This window comes from Bison bison, unplaced genomic scaffold (assembly GCF_000754665.1).
Source record: "Bison bison bison isolate TAMUID 2011002044 unplaced genomic scaffold, Bison_UMD1.0 scf7180017864481, whole genome shotgun sequence".
In the NCBI taxonomy this organism is placed as follows: domain Eukaryota; kingdom Metazoa; phylum Chordata; class Mammalia; order Artiodactyla; family Bovidae; genus Bison; species Bison bison.
The window spans coordinates 2,436,456-2,457,714 of record NW_011495041.1 but is presented as its reverse complement, the minus strand read 5'-3'; the positions used below and the strand labels follow the sequence as shown (position 1 = coordinate 2,457,714).

General features: G+C 49.7%; 1 protein-coding gene across 2 annotated transcripts in view; it reads right to left on the bottom strand.

The window, feature by feature from the left end:
- The window catches only part of URB1 (URB1 ribosome biogenesis 1 homolog (S. cerevisiae)), a 78,220-nt gene that overhangs the window by 45,784 nt on the left and 11,177 nt on the right, over nucleotides 1-21,259 (bottom strand). The window contains exons 6-14 of one of the 2 annotated variants that reach the window (XM_010862304.1): nucleotides 18,818-18,912; nucleotides 16,655-16,780; nucleotides 13,533-13,657; nucleotides 9,311-9,506; nucleotides 7,472-7,609; nucleotides 4,554-4,727; nucleotides 3,721-3,850; nucleotides 2,919-3,035; nucleotides 1,448-1,560 (exon numbers count right to left, since the gene is read on the bottom strand). In XM_010862304.1, coding sequence (XP_010860606.1) covers nucleotides 1,448-1,560; nucleotides 2,919-3,035; nucleotides 3,721-3,850; nucleotides 4,554-4,727; nucleotides 7,472-7,609; nucleotides 9,311-9,506; nucleotides 13,533-13,657; nucleotides 16,655-16,780; nucleotides 18,818-18,912 — 1,214 coding nt within the window. Of the gene's footprint in view, nucleotides 1-1,447; nucleotides 1,561-2,918; nucleotides 3,036-3,720; nucleotides 3,851-4,553; nucleotides 4,728-7,471; nucleotides 7,610-7,979; nucleotides 8,337-9,310; nucleotides 9,507-13,532; nucleotides 13,658-16,654; nucleotides 16,781-18,817; nucleotides 18,913-21,259 lie in introns of those variants that run through there. The other variant, XM_010862303.1, reaches the window with a different exon arrangement.

The following is a 21,259-nucleotide window of genomic DNA, read 5'->3' as shown; positions in this document are numbered from 1 at the left end:
GGTGGGGAACCACACCACCAGGGCTATCTGAGTCCACCTAATGCTGTATGCGCTGCATCTCAGCAAGACGCCGGTGTGATGTAACTGGTCCCTTTATACACGATTCAGACTCTCAGAGGCTTCTGGGCTTTGAGCACATGGAGCTCCAGATCCCGTGCAGACTCTGTGTTTTCCTGGGGAGTCCCTACAGCTCCGATCTGAGCCCCTAAGGAGCTGGCATTCACAAAGCCCAGCAGACCCTTATTAAAACCAAAAACTGAAGCACAGGCTATAAACTACTATGTTAATACCAGCTCTTTCAAGAGGGCTCTCTGCTCACTTTCCAACTAAATCAGCGAGATCTCAATGGTCCGGGTCAGCTGGGATGATAAACCAAACACCCTAGATGGCCAGAGGCTGGTGGGGAACCACACCACCCGGGGCTACCTGACTCCACTTAATGCCGTAGTCCTGCAGTCCTGGCAGTGACTTCACCAGGTTGAGAGCAGGTTCTGGGCCACACTCCCCAGGTCCCGTCCTGGACCCCCCAAGACCCCAGAAGTCTCCTAACCATTCTGCGCTCCAGCTGCCTTTGTCTGGGAGTGGCGGTCAACGAGACGATACGTAGAACACTTGTGCCAAGCCTGGCGCTAAGTCCTGGATAAGAACTCTTCTCAGCTGTGACACAGGTGAACCATAGACAGAGGACTTAGGGGAACACAGAGCCCCCAGTGCCACAGCGTTCCTGCACCTCTCTGGGAGTTTCACCTCTAACAATGCCTCTAACAATTTCCACACTGACGGTTCCTTGCAAGAGCTCATGGAAGACCTGAGTCATTAAAACAAGTCATCTGAGCTACTGAGATACATCCTTATCGACAGTGCTTAATTTGACCTGGTCATTTTCCCTCCCTGGACAGGGCGACATAGCATCCTGTATTTAAGCACATGGATGAACATCTCTTGCATCCTGAGTCCCCTTTATTGGTCAACATTATGTTCTCCAGAAAGGGCTAGCAGACGCTATCACAGACACAGAGAGCGGCCCCAGCAGCCTTTTCTCCACCAGCCTCAACCCTCTCCTGCCTTGGTGTCTATCTCCAGCTCCATCTTGAGTCATTCCAGGATGAGGACAAAAGAGAAGAAATGTATTTTGTTTCTTTCCAAAAAGGTTTTAAAAGGGCCAGAAAAATGTAAAAGTCCTGTTAGAAGAACACAAAAACTCGCAGTATGTGGCAACGATGTCTTTTCAGTAAGGACAGCTAAGCACATTCGTTTGCAGAGTCAAGACATTCCTGGCTCACAAATCCAGACCTGGCCTCTGCACGGAGGTTTTGCTCTAAGAGGAGAACCGTGGATGTCCTCCTCTGGAACTAGCGGTCCGGGTTCTGATCCAGCTAGAAATTCCCAGACAGCCGCCCAGCCTACAGGGGAACTCAGGCCACAGGGCGGGCTCTCGGCCTCGTACCTGGGCCTTTAACCACAGAAACTTGCTGGCAGGCAGCTCCAGGGCCACCTTGAGAATGTGGTGCTGCAGAAGCGGGGGCACCTCCTCCCGCAGGCCCTCTTCTGAGATGACCCCTGCGGGCGGACAAGAGGAAAACAGATGAGAAGTCAGGGGGAGGGGGAGGCCTGGCTGCTGATGCTCCGGCCACGAGGATCCGACGAGGAACTGTTGGTGGAGACAGGTGGAAGGGCGTGGGGCTTGGCCCACCCTGCGCCCACTCTCCTGTCCACGCGCCTCAGACCCCCCTGACCTGCGGTCACCCCAAACCTTTCACTCAAGAGCTGGGACGCTGCTGGGCCCAGGAAGCCCTTCCCTGCGCTCGGCCACACTGACCACCCCGACAGCTGGAAGCCCCTTGGCACATGTTCCTCCATACAGTCTCCTGTCAGTGCGACGCCTGGTGGGGGACACGGGCCTTGCTCCCAGGACAGCCAGCATCTTATGCACAGCCTGTGGCCACCAGTACCCGAGGCGGGGTCCTCAGCCCCTGGCCTCATTTCTGGGTTAACCATTTACTTGGGAAGGACGCGGTGAGTAAACATTCAGTGGCCACATTCTAGCAAATCTCGTCTTCTCACGGCAAGAGAACTTTCTGCCTTCGAACCATCAAAAACTTAACTGTAGCTTTTTGAACAGGACTATTTAAACAGCTTAGATAAATTCCAAGACTGATTATTTCTGCAAGTCTTCCTCCGTTGGCCCAGTTATGAAGTCAGTGTTAGTAGACAAATTCTTCCATCAAGGAAATGTGGCCGGACAAGCACGATGTTACTTCTATAAGATGTGGTTGGAACTTGAGTCAAATCTGAGTAACTATGTCAAAAGCGCGTGTGCATGGGGACCTCCTCAGGGGCTCTCATTTCTGTACCCCTTTTCCTTTGAAAAGAAGATTTACAATCAACATCTCATAATCTCACCTATGTGGCTTCCCAATGGTAAAGAAGAATCTCATCTATATGGCACTCGTGGTAAAGAACCCACTTGCCAATGCAAAAGACGTAAGAGACATAGGTTTGATCCCTGGGTTGGGAAGATCCCCTGGAGGAGGCCATGGTAACCCACTCCAGTGTTCTTGCCTGGAGAATCCCATGGACTGAGGAGCCTGGCGGGCTACAGCCCATGGGTTGCAAAGAGTCGGACAGGACTGAAGCGACTTAGCACAGAATCTCATCTACGGATCACCCCTGGCAGACAACTCAGCCTGGCTGGCTTCTCCCTTTTCTCTCCTGGTGCTGTTAAGTGTTCATCTGATATTTCTGTAAAGACCGACACTGATCCAGAAGAAAACAACCAGGCCAGTGGATCACACAAGCCGGCCAAGCCGCCCACCCGCCTTCCCGGTCCTCTGCCCTGGGGACCCGGTTTATCTGCGGCCCCTTCACCCCCACGGGCAGGCCCAGCGGAGGGGCACCTGCCATCACTCAGGACGCACCTTTCAGGAGCTTGCTGAAGTCAAAGTTGTACTGCATGACCACGTGCGGGACCACCTTCTGGTAGAGGCAGATGACCTGGAGCAGCACGGCTTTCAGAAGAATGGTTTCTGCATCATCTGAATCAGAATCGAACAGTGTGAATCAGGAAACACCCTCGTTCTCTGTCCTCAATCAGTAAGCAATCCCATCACGGTCAACTGCACGCGGAACACTGAGGCTGCAGACAGATGCCCACGGCGCGAGATTAGGGAGTCAATGTGGTAAAGAAGTCAAGATGCTCAAACAGGCTGGGTCTAAATCCCCACTTCACTGCTGTGACCCTGGGCAGGGTAAAGCTACTCGGGCTCTCTGTGCTTCAGGGTCCTCGTCTGAACAAGGGGGACAGGCAGCGGGGCCTACCCCCCACAGAGCCGAAAGAAGGATTAAACAGGACAGAGATACAAGACACAAAGCACCACACCTCGCCAATGCCAAGGTCTGAGGCAGCGCGTCTTACTACCCGGGGGTAATGTTCTACTCACAGAAGAGTGTCCTACGCCTGCCACCACCCTCCACCCACCGGAAGGCCGAGCACATGGCATCCATCATGCAAGGGTTGAGAGAGATGTGCGTGGTGCTTGCATAAAGCTTGAGTACATTTCTAACAGATGTTGAAACCCAAAGTACGATGCTAGGCTCCTCCTTCTCACTAAGCCAAAAAGGACACAGGATTCTTTCAGAGTCAGAGAGGCCTTCACAAGCTCCCCGGGAGAGGAGGCTCCCAGGCTGCCTGGGCCAGTGGTGTCTGCAAACAGCCCTCACCACTCTCGGGAGCCACGCAGGGAGCAGCGGTCTTGCTGGCCTTTTTCTTTCCTTTCTCGTCATCCTGTTCTGAGTCTTGCTTCCTGAGAGACTGCCAGACCCAGATGATGGCATTCAGGTCTGGTAAAATCTGAAAGGAAACAAACAAAAAAACAAAAAATCAGTCACACTGAGAGGAAGAGAAACAAACTGATCCCACTAATGATGAGAAGCAAAGAACAGGGAAGAGGGGCCAGCACACGCGAGTGCCTAAGGGAGAGACCTTGGCCTCTGGGAGCTCTGTTTTGGGGTATAAGTCCCCGAACTGAGCCCGGTAAGGATCTGGTGAACACACAAGCATGTGCTCAGTCGCTCACTTTGTCTCTGACTCTTTGTGACACCATGGACTGTCGCCCGCCAGGCTCTTCCATCCGTCGGATGAAAACACAAGTACTGATCATTAAAAGACACCCCTAAAGACTCGCTCACCAGAGCCAGACGTTGGGAACTAAGCAATTCACCCTTAGGACAGGCTGGGGGCACCCTGCCCAGCAAGCCTGTGGATGCCCCTTCTGGACGGTCAGCCAGGCCATGGATGCTCAGGCTCCTTGCTCATCAGACCAAGCCTGGGGAAGAGGGAGCAGGCTGCCCGTCACTGCGGCCCCAGCCCGGCCAATGTGCAGCAGCAGGGAGGGGAGCGAAGCGGTGCAACGGTTCCTAAGGAGACCAGAAGTCCCAGGAACGCCCCCCGACCACTTCCCTTCACTTCACCCCCACCCGCTGCGCCCCCAAGCTCGTCTCTCCCAGCTGCTGTGCTACCTGTAAGGAGAGGCCACACCTGGCTCCGGGCCTACCTTGCTCAAAGCTTCTCTGAAGAGCCGCACAAAGTCTTCCATCATGGCGGCCGTGTAGACGCCTGACTCCTGCCAGGCCTCTTTATTCAGGCAGTGCTCGATGGTCTTTAAGGCTCTCTTCAAAATGACGGCAACAAGGGATAAAGCTGTGTGTTTCACGGATACGCTGTCCAACTGGGAAGAAAACAAAGAGTTGAGTCCACAAACGTCTTCGGATGGCCCTGGTGGGCCCAGGGCACGCTGGCCTTTCCTGGGGGCCTGCCGGCCTCTACCCGCTTGACCTCCTGCAGACCTGACAGCAGCAGATGCCGGGAGGCTGGTCACTAAAGGAAAGGAGTCTGATAGTTATTCCTGATTTTTACTCCACCGTCTGTTTTTGATAAGTCTTCTCTGACAACCGCCGGGCTCACACGGATAATCCGTGTCAGTGCAGCCGACGCCCCACCAGGACCCGACCAGCCCCTGAAGAAGCACTTCTCGTCAGCTGCAGAGACGATAAGCAAAGGTACCGGGCACCTGGGTCTGAACAGCCACCTCTAAGCTCGCAGCAGCCCCCACCGCAGGCCTCCCACACCCGGACTCTCTACTTGGATTCGGATGACAGCCAGGAGACCTTCCACACCCTCCCTCACCGCGGAGACTGAGTAAGGTTCAAGAGCCTGTGCTATCAGCACCAAGGGGGAAGGTGAGGCCCCTGGTGACGGCGGTGTGCCCCGGGCCAGCAGGAGCGAGGACATCTCCTGGGCACCGGGGACACACGTTCCATCGCAGGCCCAGGCCAGCCCACTGCCATCAGCCCCAGGGGACCCCCAAGGACAGAGAAGCCCAGGGAGCACCAGGTAGGATACTGTAGCTTAAGAGTCAAGTAGAATTAACAAGGTTTTCTGATGGACCTTCAGTCTAATAACACCCCAGGCCCCCCGCATTCCAATCAGCTGGTGTCTCATTTTATATAGATGTTGTACACTCAAGAAGGGCTACGTTAAATGCCCTGAACCAATAACCACTCCCACCCCGTCATCAATTCAAAGGCAGGACCGAAATGAGTGCTCAATGTGTATATCCGCTGGCTTGGAGCACGAAGCTTGGCCAACAGCCTGAGGCCTTATTTCCGAACAGCTCTCTAATTTCCCATTTGTAAAACGAGCTCACTCTTTTCTTTCTGGTTCTAAAATCTATGCTATTAAAATTTTATAGATAAAACTGTAATGAACAGAAGGAAAATGTCACTCGACAACCTGCACACACACACTCCTAACTCCACCCCCGAGACACACCTGTTGCTGTGTCACTCACGTGAACACAGGTACAGCTGGGGAAGGGCCACGGACAGGGAGACAGAGCCTCAGCTTCCCCTTTGCTGGCCCCGGGCCTGCAGAGGAGGACGGTGGCCTCAGGAGGAGAGGAAGACGTGTCCTCTACCCCAGCCCAAGGCCGCCCCATGCGGGGCATGAACACTCCAGGGGCACAACTCCTCTGTCCTGGGAGTGAGACAGCCTTTGACATCCCAGGCCGCCGGGGACAGACTGGGGTCGGCTCAAAGCGGAGAGGAGATGCAGCCAGCCATCACCTCCCACCCACAAGAGGCAGCATCAGACATCCCCCTCTCAACTCCACTTTTTTGCAAGTCTCTTGGGATAAACTATTTTGTGTCTCACAAAACAGATGGGCAAGCTAGCTGGGTCCTAACTCTGGTTCTGGGATTTGGCCACCAGAGCAAACAAGCCATCCTGCCAGGTCCCACCCAGGCCTCTTCTGTCCACTCCACATGCCCTACCGCTCTCTCTCAGCACCATCCCTGGACGGGAGCAAAAAAACCTCTCATCCCACAGTACAATCCGAGGAGTTGGGGCCACTTTACGGCAAATGCCCCATGGACACCGGGTCCAACCCACGCTTTGTGACCCACCGTGGCGGACCCTGGTCTTCTGTGCTCACACCCCAACCAGCCTGCCTGAAACACGGGGACTCCACCCGCCCAGGGGACGCCCCAAGCCCTGCATCGCTCTGAACACCTGGCCTCTGCCGGGTGGGTCTTGAGGCAACCCAGGTTTATGAGGGGTTGGCAGGACCCAGAACCCACGCGTGCATGTGTGCATGTTAATTTGCTTCAGTCGTGTCTGACTCTGTCCAACACTATGGACCATACTCAGCGAGGCTCCTCTGTCCTTGGGGATTCTTCAGGCATGATACTGGAGTGGGTTGCCATGCCCTCCTCCAGAGGATCTTCTCAACCCAGGGGCTGAACCCGCGTCTACTCACGGTCTCCTGCATTAGCAAGCGGGTTCTTTACCACCAGCGCCACCTGGGAAGCTCAGGATCCATGTGCTAACAACTCATGGCAGGTTTGGCTAAGGCCATGATGCTACGGTGAACAAGGCATGGGCCCCTCACAACATGGCTTCTGCTGGGACTTGGAGCTTTATGACAAACGACGACACAGAATCTAAGGATCAAGTTTTTCCATGAACATGTCCTCCCCAAACTCCTGAAACAGCTGGGCCTCAATGTTCCCCAGGAAAGTTAGCACTATTCGTTTAAAGCTCAGAAGAAAGGGTTTGCCAGGCAGATGTCAGGCCCACTCTGTCCAAAGATCCTCAAGTAATGAGACTTCAATGCATGACGCTGGGCTGCAGATGAGCACACGTCCTCTCCTCTGATTCCACCCCCTGCTCCCCCCTGACCCCTATCGACAAAGGCCCAGAGCCACACAGGATCCTGCAGCCCCGCTCAGTGCTGCAGAAAGGCAGGTATGTGCCTTGGGCCCCAGGGCCCCGTCCCCAGGCGAGGGGACACACGGGAAACCCCGGAAGCACTGACAAAAGACGACCCAATACACATAGGCCAGTATTCTCAGCACAGTGGCAGGCATGGCCGGGGGGTGAGCGGGAGGGTCTGGAGGCAGGGTCCCCACTCACATTCAGCGCCTGCGTGAACATGGTCTTGTTGCACACCAGAGGCGCGGTGGTCACCATCACCATGGCCAGGAGCCGAGGCAGCGGGATGAACTCTCGGGTCTGAAACGCCCGGGAGATGTCCGGCTGGGCAGCGTAGATCTGGGAAAGGGACGACAGAGAAGTTAACTTCCAAACCTGAGTCTAACGGGAGGCTCTCAAGAGTGAAGCTGCTCTGGGGAAACAACGACAGTAACAAAGGCCCAAGGCTCGCCACAAGGAACAGCGTCTGGAATGTCGACCCCCGATTCCACTGGTTAGAGACCATAAGACTATTACTGGGGGCAGTGACCGTCAAAGCAGAGTTTGACCGGTGGTTTGGGGAGCCTGTTAAAACCTCTGATGGCAAACAGGTCACAACGGGATGACTTACTCCCCAGGTACAGCACCTGGCAAATTCTGTCGGCTTTTTAGCACTTCATGACAACCCTTTGCGGTAGAGGTATTTTATATCAAGGCAAAACATACTTACAGGTGACAACACTGGACCTCAGTGAGGGGAGCTTCCCTCGGACTGCAGGGCTGGAAGGCAGACTCGAGCCTTGAGACCAGGGAGTCCTAGAGACGGCAAGACTACCGTGCAGTCTGCAGCGGCCACGCACCTGCCCCGCCCCGTCCCACTCAGCTCCCAACAGGGGCGGTGGGTGACACCATCACCACGGACCGCACACACAGGTGCTCAAGGAAAACGATGGACTAAGTTTGTTTTGCAGATAACCCATTGCCCAAGTCAAGGCACAAAAAAATAATTCCAGGTGTGTCATCACTGCGTGCTCAGTCACTCAGCTGTGTCCGACTCTGCAACCCCATAAACTATAGCCTGCCAGGCTCCTCTTTCCATGGGATTCTCCAGGCAAGAATACTGGACTGGGTTGCCATTTCCTTCTCCAGGGGATCTTCCCAACCCAGGGATCAAACCTGAGTTTCCTGGGTCTCCTGCATTGGCAGGTGGGTTCTTTACCCACTGAGCCACCTAGGAGGCCCCATGTTACCATGAGCCAGACCATAAGGCTGAGAGAAGGGGCGATGGTGAATGGAAGGACTTGTGGCAGGTACTTCCACTGGTAAACGAGGGGAGGCTGACACCCATCATCAGATGGAAATTTACTCATATCCACAAGACAGACCACCAAGACACAGCTTATTTCAAATTGTTCTAAGAACTTGAAATGGCAATCTTTAAATAGCCGTGCTCCTTGGCTTGCATTTCACAGTCAGGCATTTTGCTAATTCTAGCCCAACTGTGGCTAAACTCATCGAGATCACACTTGAAGTGAAATCTAGATGAAGAAAATGAAATTGGCTTAACAGATTCAGCAGCATAAACCTCAGAATGCAGCTCAGTGAAAAGTAAAATGTCCCTAGAAGAAAAAGACACTGAATTAACATCATCTAGGACTGATGCTGAAGCTTAAAGCTCCAATACTTTGGCCGCCTGATGCGAAGAGCCAACTCACTGGAAAAGACCCTGACACTGGGAAAGATTGAGGGCAAGAAGAGAAGGGGGCGACAGAGGATGAGATGGCTGGATGCCATCACGGACTCAATGGACGTGAGTTTGAGCAAACTCGGGGAGATAGTGAAGGACAGGGAAGCCTGGTGCGCTGCAGTCCATGGGATCGCAGAGTCAGACACAACTGAGCGACTGAAAAACAACAAAAATATGCCGGAAGGACGGCTGAAAGAAGTTTCTGATCCTGCAGTTTATCAGGATGTCACCCAACCTCCCATCCTCGCCACCCCAACTTCTCACACTTCACCCACGACCCCACGAGGCAGACTTCAAAATGCAGGGGTCGTCACCTTGTTTAGCAGTCTGATGTTATTTGACCAGGTGGACTTCAGCCTTGGGAGAAAGGAAAACGTCACTTCCTTGAAGTACTTGTTCAGTAGGTCCGGGCACACTTTCAGAATGTTCACCACCAGTTCAGCGACCAGCTCATCGTCTGCTGCGGTTTTCAAACCCAGCAGGAAGTGCAGGAGAGTCAGGTTTCCTCCTCTGTCACAGAAAGACAGAAGAGAGAGGGGTGAGTGGGGGGTTTTCATAACACCCCGAGCACTCAGGATGACGGGGCAGGTCCTTGGAACCCGCGAGTAAACACAGCGTTTTCTGTTGTGACTCAGTGATGGGCAATTTCACTTCCGGTCAGTTTCCCTCACAGCATAGAGTGAGGGGTTTTCATGGTCTGTGGGGTTCCTGCTCTCCAGCAAAGGGCCTGAACTTCACTCCTGTACTTCTTCAGCCTGCGGGACTTCCCCCACCAGGGATCACATCCATGCCCCCTGTGTTGGAAGCACAGGGTCTTAACCACTGGACCACCAGGGACGTCTCACTTCCCTACTTTTGAATAGCTAAAAAAAGTCTCTCCTTTGTCCTGTTTCCCACCTCTCCTTCCCTCACTCAAGTTCAACTGACTTTCAGAGAAAAGGAAGAAACCCTTTCTCTCTGAACCCACAGCATAAAAGCAATTTTAAAATTTCCTTTTGAGATTTCACTGACGTCCTTCCTCCAATTACGGGCTTCCCTGATAGCTCAGATGGTAAAGAATCCACCTGCAATGCAGGAGACCCCGGTTCAATTTCTGGGTCAGGAAGATCCCCTGGAGAAGGGAAAGGCTACCCACCTCAGTATTCTGGCCTGGAGAATTCCATGGACTGGATAGTCCATGGGGTCACAAAGAGTTGGCCACCACTGAGCGACTTTCTCTTTCACATCCTCCAACTACACATGAAAAAGCACATATATGAAGACGTATGTGCGCATTAAGTAAAACATACAAAGGCATGCATTTTTAAAATACGTTGGGTCTCCCTGGTGGTTCAGAGGTAAAGAATCCGTCTGCCAATGCAGGGGACGTGGGTTCGATCCCTGGTCTGGGAAGTTCCCATATGCCATGGAGCAACTAAGCCTGTGTACCTCAACTGCTAAGCCTGCGCACCCTAGAGCCCAAGCTCCACAGAAGAGGAGCCACTGCGATGCCAAGCCCTTGCATCGCAACTAGAGAAAGCCTGTGTGCAGCAACAAAGACTCAGCACAGTAAAAAATATAATACATAAATAAATAAAATCATAAACAAAAATAAAAAGATTACACTTTTTCCCCATGAAGTGCTCGTGAAATGCCACAGTCCAGAGTGCCATAAAATTATTTCTAGAACTTAGCCAAGTGGCACAGAGTCCTTCTACAGGTCTTCTGTTTCCCCTGTTTCTAGCTTATTTCAAATTCCTACACCTTCACTTAGCAGCCAAAAGAAGTTGGTGTGGGGCAGTGGCTATCTACTATATGAAAACACTTGAAACTTGTCTCAAAGTGGGCAGTTTTCAAAGATTTAAGATGATAAAAACAGGAAAACTTACAGACTTAAAACCTGCACAAACCTGGGCACCTAGCCCAGGATCTACGCAGTTAAATGGGTTTTATCCCCAGAAACATTTTTGTATCAAGCTTGTCCCTGGAAGTCATAATGCCCAGGAAAAAACTCAAAATCGGCCTCACTGGCGTGTCATGTTGATGGCTTGTGGGACCATGGGTTTTGGAGCCCCTTAAAAACTCACCAAAACTAAGATGCAATATGATACTTTACAGATAATAAAGATTTTTCAAAATTTGAATTAGAGAGTAATTTTGATCAGAAAGCTATCCTTTAAAAAGCTTAACATTCTTAACAGGAAAATTTCATGAGCAAAACACACTTTGTGCTTTCAAATGCACAGAACGTTAAATCTGCAAAGCATGCCAAAAATATGGCACGCACACACACAATTTTAATCAACGATGTAATAAAATGAACAACATTTACAAAATTTCCAGTGTGTGCCAGATACTGCTCTAAGCAGTTACCACACACTCTCTGAGGTGCATGCTAATTGTATCTCTCTCTTTTTTATTTTTTAAACAGATGAGGCAATACTGGCAAAGAAGAGGAATAACCTGCTGAGGTCTCTGAGGCACTCCAGAAACTGTTCTCTGAACCTCCACGGCAGGGCTCAGCAAGCTCTGGCCCGCCACCTGCCTTTGTCAATAAAGCTTTATTGGAACACAGTTACACCCACTTGTTTATTCATGTCGTGGCTGCTTGGGTACCACAATGGCCTACTGAGTGGCCACAGTAGGGACAGCATAGCACACAGAGCCTGACATACTTAACTACCTGGACCTTTAGAGGAAAAGTTGGCCAAGCCTGGCCTATGCTAAAATGCCTCCCTATGTGCACTGTCCTAGACTCTGGGGATTCAAAACAGACTAGCCAGGATCTCTTTGGTGGTCCAGTGGTTAAGAATTGACCCGTCAATGCAGGGGATGTGGGTTTGATCCCTGGTCCAGGAAGGTCCCACATGCCGTGGAGCAACTGAGTCCGTGCACCACGACTACTGAAGCTCTCGTACTTAAGAGCCCAAGCTCCACAACAAGACCCCGCAATGAGAAGCCCACGCAGCACAACTAGAGAAAGCCGTCACCCAGCAACAAAGACCCAGCACAGCCAAAAATGAAATAAAAACGAAAACAAAAACCGACTAGCCTCTGTTCTCCCCAATTCTTGCCTATCAGATAATGAACAAGCAAACAAATATGCAAAGTGGTGATAAGTCGCCATCAGAAGCAAGAGCCAGGCAAAAGGACGGTGAGAGTGGAAGGTCTATCTTCAGGAAGAGTTGCCAGGGAAGGCCTCTCTGACATGGCGACATCTGCACGGAGACCAGCAGCACACAAAGGAGCTTGACGACCACTGGGAAGCCAGACATTTCAATTTTCTCAACGCTTTCCATTAACACCCCACAAACAAAACCCCTTCCTCTCTCCTAAGCACAAATACTTGCCTTTGGCCCATAGCTGAAAAATTTTACATAAACCACCACTTATTTAAACAGACCCACGACCACACGTTGATTCAATATGCTCATGAAATGATCATCTACTTTATGGGTCTCCTTCATCAGAAAAAAGGCATTTTTCAGCATGTTTATATTAGACTGTAAAAGTCTGCTCTTACATCTCAGCAAGAAAACAAGTTTTCTCTCACTGATGACAGAAAAGCTACAATATCACCAAAACAAAGTTGAAAGATTTAGAAATGACATGGCAAGTTAATGCATAATAACTACAGAATCTAAACAAGTTTAAAGCCACAAACAGGGAGAAAAATTCTCACTAGGTTAATCCCATTATGAGGGAATCAGTCATTGCCTGACTGGTGGAAACCAAAGCAAACCAACTCTATTCTTATAATAAAATGTCAAGGAGATAAAACGGAGGGTCACTCGTGATGACCAGAAAATATGTCCGATATTTTTACTGTCAAATGGGAAAAAAGCAGATTGACGAACGATATATCTAACAGTAGGGTATTTTGGTTTAAAAATTAACACAGATATGTATCATAAGTTTACAGAGAATGTCCAAAAGAACGTAATCGAAACCATTAGCTGTGGACTTCATGCTTCCTTACAATGAAATGCTATCGTAATGGTGCAATATGAAATAAAAGGCAAGAAGGAAACTCTGACAGCCTGACTCACTCGCAGCCGGCTCTGGGCAGAGGGGGGCTGTGTGGCCGTCAAGGGTGTGGGCTGGGAACCAGGACCTCCCAGGTTCCAACCTGAGCTCCGCCACTTACAGGGGGAGTGACCTGACCTCTGCGGACCCCTTTCCCTCATCTGCAAAACTGGGGTAACAACGGCAGTCACCAAGCACTGCGGGGAGGCCCCCGGGAGGGCCCCTTGTCTCTGGATTTATTCTCAGGTTCATCTGGTGCACTGTCCCCAGGTGGACACAGCGCCCTCCTGGGTGCGACATCTCACACTGTGTGTCTGAGTCAACTCCCCTGAGACTCTGCCCTGAGTGCCCACAACGAACAGGAACCGTCTGCGTCCTATTCCAAGTTCACCCCCAAAATGAGTCAGGTATCATCTAAAACGCTAGTTCTAACCCCTTATACTTCTATCACTTGACAGATCCCCACAGGAAGTCATGGATGTGATGGCCTCTGAGAACCACACTCAGGATGCACACAGGCTCCAGCCTTACCTGCCCAAGGTACCGAGAGATGCGTCGTAAAAATTAATCCCATGCTTCAGCGAACAACATAGATCCATCAGGAAGTTATGAACAAGCTCCCGCACCATGGTCTTCCCTGCGTCTTTAGCAGAAGTCTATGAGAGTTTCAAAGACACTCAATGACCATCCAAGCTTCACATGCCTTACTAACAATTACAGGGTAAAAGCTGGACAAAAGCACATGCCTCAGATTAAAAGCAAATCAGAAAACATTTTAAATTAAACACTTGGTAGAACTGTGGTGCTAGAGAAGACTCTTGAGAGTCCCTTGTACAGCAAGGAGATCAAATCAGTCAATCCTAAAGGAAATCAACCCTGAATATTCATTGGAAGGACTGATGTTCAAGCTCCAATACTTTAGCCACCTGATGCGAAGAGCTGACTCACTGGAAAAGACCCTGATACTGGGAGAGACTGAAAGCAAAAGAAGAAGGGGACGACAGAGGATGAGATGGTTGGATGGCATCACCGACTCAATGGACATGAATGTGAGCAAACTCCGGGAGAGAGTGGAGGACAGAGGAATCTGGCGTGCTGAGGTCCATGAGGTCACAAAGAGTCGGACATGAGTTAGTGACTGAACAACAGCAATGATAATTCAAAAACAAAACTGCACAAAAAGGAGAAATACCAATCAAAACTTAAAAGTCCTCTGATATGTGGAATCTAAACAAGATAAACAAATAAAACAATAATAATTTTTTTAAAAAACCTCACAGAGCAGATTGGTAGCTGTCAGATATGGCGGTCAAGGGACTGGGGAGAATGGGTCAACTGTGGGTTTTTTTGTTTGTTAGTTTGTTTTTCAGTTTAAATAAACTGAATTAAAATTTTCCTTTTTAAAGTTGAACAAACAGGGGGCTGCTGGAACCACAAGAAACTACAGGTAACTTCTGAGATTTTCTGTCGTCTCTGATTGTCTCTGAGCACTTTACAGTACTTCTTAGTGCAGCCCCATAAGCCTGGCCGGGCAGACAGGACTGCATCCTTTCGACGAAGGAGCAAACTGTGGATGAGACGCTGAGGTCAGCACCGAGACAGGAGGTACAGAGCAGGTCAGTCTTGGGACCCCAGTAGCAAAGACTCTCTGTTTACAGCACATGCTTTACTTTTTTTAAGCTTGTTCTTGCTTTTGCATTGTGATACTGCAGCAGAAGACGGAAACGTTTGGTTGTTGCCCCGTTCCTGGCACAGAGCTCCTAAAACCCTTGCAGTTTTCTGAGTGATGGGGGCAAGTGGAACATCTCACATGGAAATCCTGAATCCTTCAGAATTTCCTAGATGACAGGAACATCTTTCATTCTAACGAGGCAAATCTTAACAGGCCCCAGGAGAGGTTCAGGATGGAGTCTGGACACCAGACTACCAGTAACGAGAGCATCGCTTAATGCCCCGATTCTCCGTGTCCTCACCTATGCAATAGAACCGTTGGGGAGTGCCCTGGTGGTCCTGTGGTTAGGACTCTGCGCTTTCACTGCCGGGGTGCAGGTTCAATCCCTGGTCAGGGAATTAAGACCTCACAAGCCCCACAGTGCAGCCAGAAAGCAAAAACAAAACTCTTGAGAGGGGCAAGTTTAAACCTGTATTTTCAAACAAGCTTATGAATGACTTAGTTTCTCTTGCTCTTTTGAATAAAATTCCACAATTGGGAGTGTTCTTCTGAAGTCTCTGGGGCTTCCTGGTTATGGAACATACAAAACATGAGCAGAACAAGGACACAGGCAGGTCGTGGAGATAAAAAGGGGTACAACAGTGGGCTCTTGAAAGGTTAACTATTATAGAGTTAACAGAAGTCTGAGCCTTCACTACTCTGGCCAAGTTCATGTTCAGAAACGCCCTGAGAAAGATCAAAATAAGGAAAATTCAAAGGTGCGGAGGCCTTAGGTCCTCATGAGAGTGACTCTTCTTATCTAGTACTTGCTGTTTCCCAGGTGGCACTAGTGGTAAAGAACCCACCTGCCGACGCAGGAGAGGCAAGAGATGGGGGTCCGATTCTGGAAGACGCCCTGGAGTAGGAAATAGCAACTGACCCCAGTATTCTTCAGAGAAGGCAATGGCATTCCACTCCAGTACTCTTGCCTGGCAAATCCCATGGACGGAGGAGCCTGTTAGGCTGCAGTCCATGGGGTCGCTAGGAGTCATGAGACATGACTGAGCGACTTCACTTGCACTTTTCACTTTCATGCACTGGAGAAGGAAAGGGCAACCCACTCCAGTGTTCTTGCCTGGAGAATCCCAGGGACGGGGGAGCCTGGTGGGCTGCTGTCTATGGGGTCACACAGTCGGACACGACTGAAGCGACTTAGCAGCAGCAACCAGTATTCTTGCCTGGGAAATCCAATGGGGAGAGGAGCCTGACGGGCTACAGTCCATGGGGCCGCAAAGAAGCAGACACGACTGAGTGACTGAGCACACACACAGAGCAAACTATTCTCGTCAGCGGGTGAGGAAGCTGACGATCCCTAGATTCCAGGGCCCTAAAGCAGAAGCAACAGGCCTTGAAACTCTGATGACTGGAAAGATGTGAAAAGAACAGATGGGAGAGGAGAGGTAAGTAAGGAGGGAGAGAGCGGGAATCCACCCTCTAAGGCTACCACACAAACACTGCAGGGAAAATGAAGACGCCCTGCAGCTAAATGGATTAAGTTTGCTTATTAAAGAAAAAGACAAAAAAAGTTTAATATGATACGTCGGAGATTAGAAAAAATTTTACTTTAATTACAAGAGTCATATTGTCCCTAGGTAGATAATTAATATAACCATAGGCCAAAAGAAACAGATCAACAGGGGGACTTATTTTTTAAGGCAGGTGTATGCATAGATCCTGTTTTTGTGTGAGCATGCATGCTCAGTCGTGTCGGACTCCTTGTGATCCCAGGGACTGTGGCCTGTCAGACTCCTCTGTCCATGGGATTTCCCAGGCAAGTATACTAGAGTGGACGGCCATTTCCTCCTTCAGATCATCCCAACCCAGGGATCAAACCCGCGTCTCCTGAGTCTCCTGGATTACAGGCAGATTCTACACCACTTGAGCCATCAGCTCTGGGTATCTCACGCTAACAGTGATGCCAAGCGAACCCCAGAGACTGTACCTCGACGCTGTTCAGGCTCACGTCGACAATCCCCTTCCAGCTGTAGAGAGATGCTATGTGGTTCAGCACTTGGCCAGTGAAGAAACGCACCTTCTGGGTTTTTGTGATATTTTTATTGTGAACTACCTGAAAACAATAGAACAAATGGCTTTCAAGGAAACCGACTTTTAGAACATGTTGGATTTCATCATTATAAAAATAATATAGACTTGTGGCAGAACACTTAGACAGAAAAAGGAAAAAATGTAAAGAGGAAAACAAAATTCATCAATATTGTCACCTTCTTGGACACCAACAGCTTACAATTTGGTATATTTCCTTTCAGCCTCTGCCCCTCCCCACAACACACACAAAATATACACATGTGTATATATTAAGTGTATTGGGTTTTTATTGGGGTTTGGGTTTTTTTAACTTCTTTGAAATTATATATAGCTTCGTACCTGCTTTATTTATGTAGCATGAACTGTCTCCACGTTGTTAAAAATCCTTTAGAACATCATTTTGGAGGGCTGATCGTCACTCTGTCCTAGGAGTGACGGTAAGTTGTGTACCATTCCCCACGTGGTACGATCAGGCTGTGATCATCACTCTGTCCTAGGAGTGACGGTAAGTCATGTACCATTCCCCACGTGGTACGATCAGGCTGTGATCATCACTCTGTCCTAGGAGTGACGGTAAGTCATGTACCATTCCCCACGTGGTACGATCAGGCTGTGATCATCACTCTGTCCTAGGAGTGACGGTAAGTCATGTACCATTCCCCACGTGGTACGATCAGGCTGTGATCATCACTCTGTCCTAGGAGTGACGGTAAGTCATGTACCATTCCCCACGTGGTACGATCAGGCTGTGATCATCACTCTGTCCTAGGAGTGACGGTAAGTCATGTACCATTCCCCACGTGGTACGATCAGGCTGTGATCATCACTCTGTCCTAGGAGTGACGGTAAGTCATGTACCATTCCCCACGTGGTACGATCAGGCTGTGATCATCACTCTGTCCTAGGAGTGACCGTGAGTCATGTACCCATTCCCCACGTGGTACGATCAGGCTGTTTCCTGCACTGCGTGCCTACGTATGTACCTGGAATGGTGCACAAGTTCTCAGCTCCTCCCAACCTAGCCCCCAGCCCGGATCTCTGAGGGCTTATGAGTTTTTTCAAATCCATTCCCTGGGTGATCCTGAGGCGACTCCCCAAACCCCCGCCTCCAGGTTGATACACATTTTCAAGACCTCTGACATACACACTGCCAGACCTGCTGTCTTCCAGAGGGGCCATAACACTTCCTCCAGGGAAGTACCTGATTCTTTGCTGGTGCTGAGTATCAGGTCTGAAAAGTCAAGGCCAACTTGGTAGGTGAAAAAACCTGTAATCTCATGACTTGCTCTGCTTTGAATCCAGGAACTTTTTCAATCTCAGGACTACTGACATCTGGGGACAAATAACTGTTGTGAGAGGCTGCCTTCTGCACTACAGGACGCTGAGCAGCCTACAGTGGTTGCTCGATCTTGGTCTCTGCTCACCAGATGCCAGTCACATTTCTCCGGTTATGACAACCAAAACTTGCCAGATGGCCCGTGGGGGACAGAACTGTGCCCAAGTTGAGAAGCTCTAGATGCTATGTGCTCATGAGCTCACATGGGCTGCCAGCTCACATGGGCTGCCAGCTCACAGCCTTTGGACAACTTTTTATTATTTGGGGAGGGTCACAGAGTTTTTCTCATGGATCACAGAAGGGGCTTCTGTGTCAAAGACAGCGATCCTTTCAGCAAGTTTTCAGATTTCCGCAAGATGCTTATGTAAGGCAGAATATGGAAGATGACACAAAATGACATTTTGTGTTATTATACAACACAACACAGCACGCTAGGTGTGTACGGGAAGAAGGGCTGTCATTTACAGCTCGCAGTCACCCCAGTGGCTTCCTGTGGAATGGGGTGGGGGGTGGGGGAAGCGGGTAGCAGGTCTTCTCCTCTTATAAGAAGTGGCAGCTGTAACCTTCAGGATCGCTCACCACCACCAAGTTCTTGCTTAAGAAACAGTTTCCCATCCAACCCACACAACAACCCGCATCACCTATGAGGTCATGGCTCTGAAGTCCTGCCAAAAAAACACCGGAACAAACACACGACAAGAACGCCGATCACCAAACACGTACCTTTGTTTTCAGTGTGGACAACAGGATACTGATGGTGGAGATCCTATCTTCCTTGATGCCTGAGCTAAAAATGCAAGGAATAAATTCTGAAAGTAAAAAGTTGCAAAGCGTTAGATTCAAAAATACTTTGAATGGGAACAGATGAGAGAGCATTACTTCTTAAAATTGTTCTTAAAATGGTACGGCAAACAATGCCATTGACTTGCCCCCTCCCCGTTTTTTTTCAGGTTTTGTCTTTTTTAATTAAACAAGTTCACAGCAGGAAAAACTATTTTTGTGACATAGGAAATAAATATCTAAAAGCAATACAATGAGTGAACCATTCAAATTCAACAGTTCTTTGGTTCTATCTTCCCTTTCTTTTTTCACATTGACTTCAGTAAAGTTAATACTAATGGTTTGAGAGAGCATGTATGGTATGATTAGTTTTTCAAAGTTTAACTCTTCGCTTAGACCAGTTCAGAGATGTATTTAAAATGACAGTTTCAAGAGACATTGATGTATAGAACAGTCTTTTGGACTCTGTGGGAGAGGGAGAGGGTGGGAAGATTTGGGAGAATGGCATTGCAACATATATAATATCATATATGAAACGAATAGCCAGTCCAAGTTTGATGCATGATACTGGTTGCTGGGAGCTGGTGCACTGGGACGACCCAGAGGGATGGTGGAGGGAGGGGGGTTCGGGATGGGGAACACGTGTATACCTGTGGCGGATTCATGTTGATGTATGGCAAAACCAATACAATATTGTAAAGTAATTAACCTCCAATTAAAATAAATAAATTTATTTAAAAAATAAAATAAAATGACAGTTGTCACTTTATTGACTGGCCGTAGAACTGGAATGATTTATTTGCTTTCTCTCCCCAAGGACTCAGTCTTCCATAGCTTGATGCTCTGGCATTACTAACATACTGGTGACACGGGTAAAAAGCAACAAACCCATTACAATTTCTCTTGCTCTATACATTCTTCATGAGCACATATAATTTCTTCAAAGGCAAATTCATTATTCTTAAAAGAAAAAAAATCAGAAAATACCGGATAGAAACTTAAAATCAACCATAACACCACCACCCAAAAGTTCATATTGAGTAATGTTGGGGTCCCAGTTGACTATTAACCTTCTGGTATGTCCACATTCTGTTAAACTTTTAGTAAAATGGGATCATATTTTACCAGTTTTATAACGGAGTTACACCCAATCCTATACCCTTAAAAAATCTGGTATCAGTAAGTATATTTCTATATCCTTTTTGATAGCTGCATTCCTCGTTATGACCAGTGCTCAATTTGCTCAGTCCCTTGCTGGTGGGTAGTAAGGAGTCCGATTTTCAGCTAATAGAAAAAGATGTCCCCTAACAAAACCTCTACTCAACTCCTTAATTATTCCCTTAGGATAAACGGCTGGACGTGGAATGGCTGGCCCAGCCCAGCTGCCCTGCTGAAACTTTACCGGAAGTACATCCTTGCCCCTTTAGCAGTGTAGACAGATGACACCAAAATCAGTGTCCTCTGCTTAAATAAAAGCCAGACGCTGAGAAGACGCGGGGGAAGATTCTGAAGAAATGCCCGGCCCTGGAGGCAGAGGGCTTCCCACGCAGGCTGGCCACAAGCAGGGCCTGGGCACACCACGGGAAGGAGGTGTGTCCTCCACGGGGCTGCGGTCTGGGCGGCCACCCGGCCCCGGGCTGACCACCTCCAGGGACCTGCACCGCAGCTGCTCGTGAGTGGTCTCAGCAGCCTGCCCTGGAGGGGACCCAGGTCTCCATACTGGGGGAGGGGGGGAAATGGTTGCAGGCCCCATGCTCTTCTCCTCCCACGAGTCTCAGGGCCCCAGCTGAGATGGCAGCCACTCCTCACCCACAGACAGGGCTTGACCCCGGGGGTCTCACTGGACAACGACCCTCTCTGCGCTGCCATCCACGGTCTTGCGAAAAAAGCTGATGGCCCTAATGGATGAAACCATGCCAAGCCTCGCTCTAGGGAGACCGGCACCAGCCGGAATTCTCTGAAGCTCGATTTCTGATATCCTGCTCACATCAGGCATTAAAAAAAATACAACTACTAAGAGAAGCTCGGTAGCCAGGGCTATGAATCTGCATCCTTTCTGGAGCTGTAAAGCTTCCCTTGTTTGTGTGCTGCAGTCCATGGGGTCGCAAAGAGTTGGACACGACTGAGCGACTGAACTGAACTGAACTGAAGTTTGCACTTCTCCGTAAGGCTCACTCAGCACTCAGCTAGTGCAACAGGGACCCTTCTGTCTGCACTGACCAGCGGCTTTCAAGCCACGGTAACCAAAGTCTCTCCGCACACACCCCTTACTCCTGTGTGCAAAGCAGCCACAGAGGCGGCTGACCTTTGTTAACCCGTTAAACGCTCAGAACAATCACAGGGAGGCTGGGCCCCAAGACAACGAGGCCCCCCTACCTTTCAACT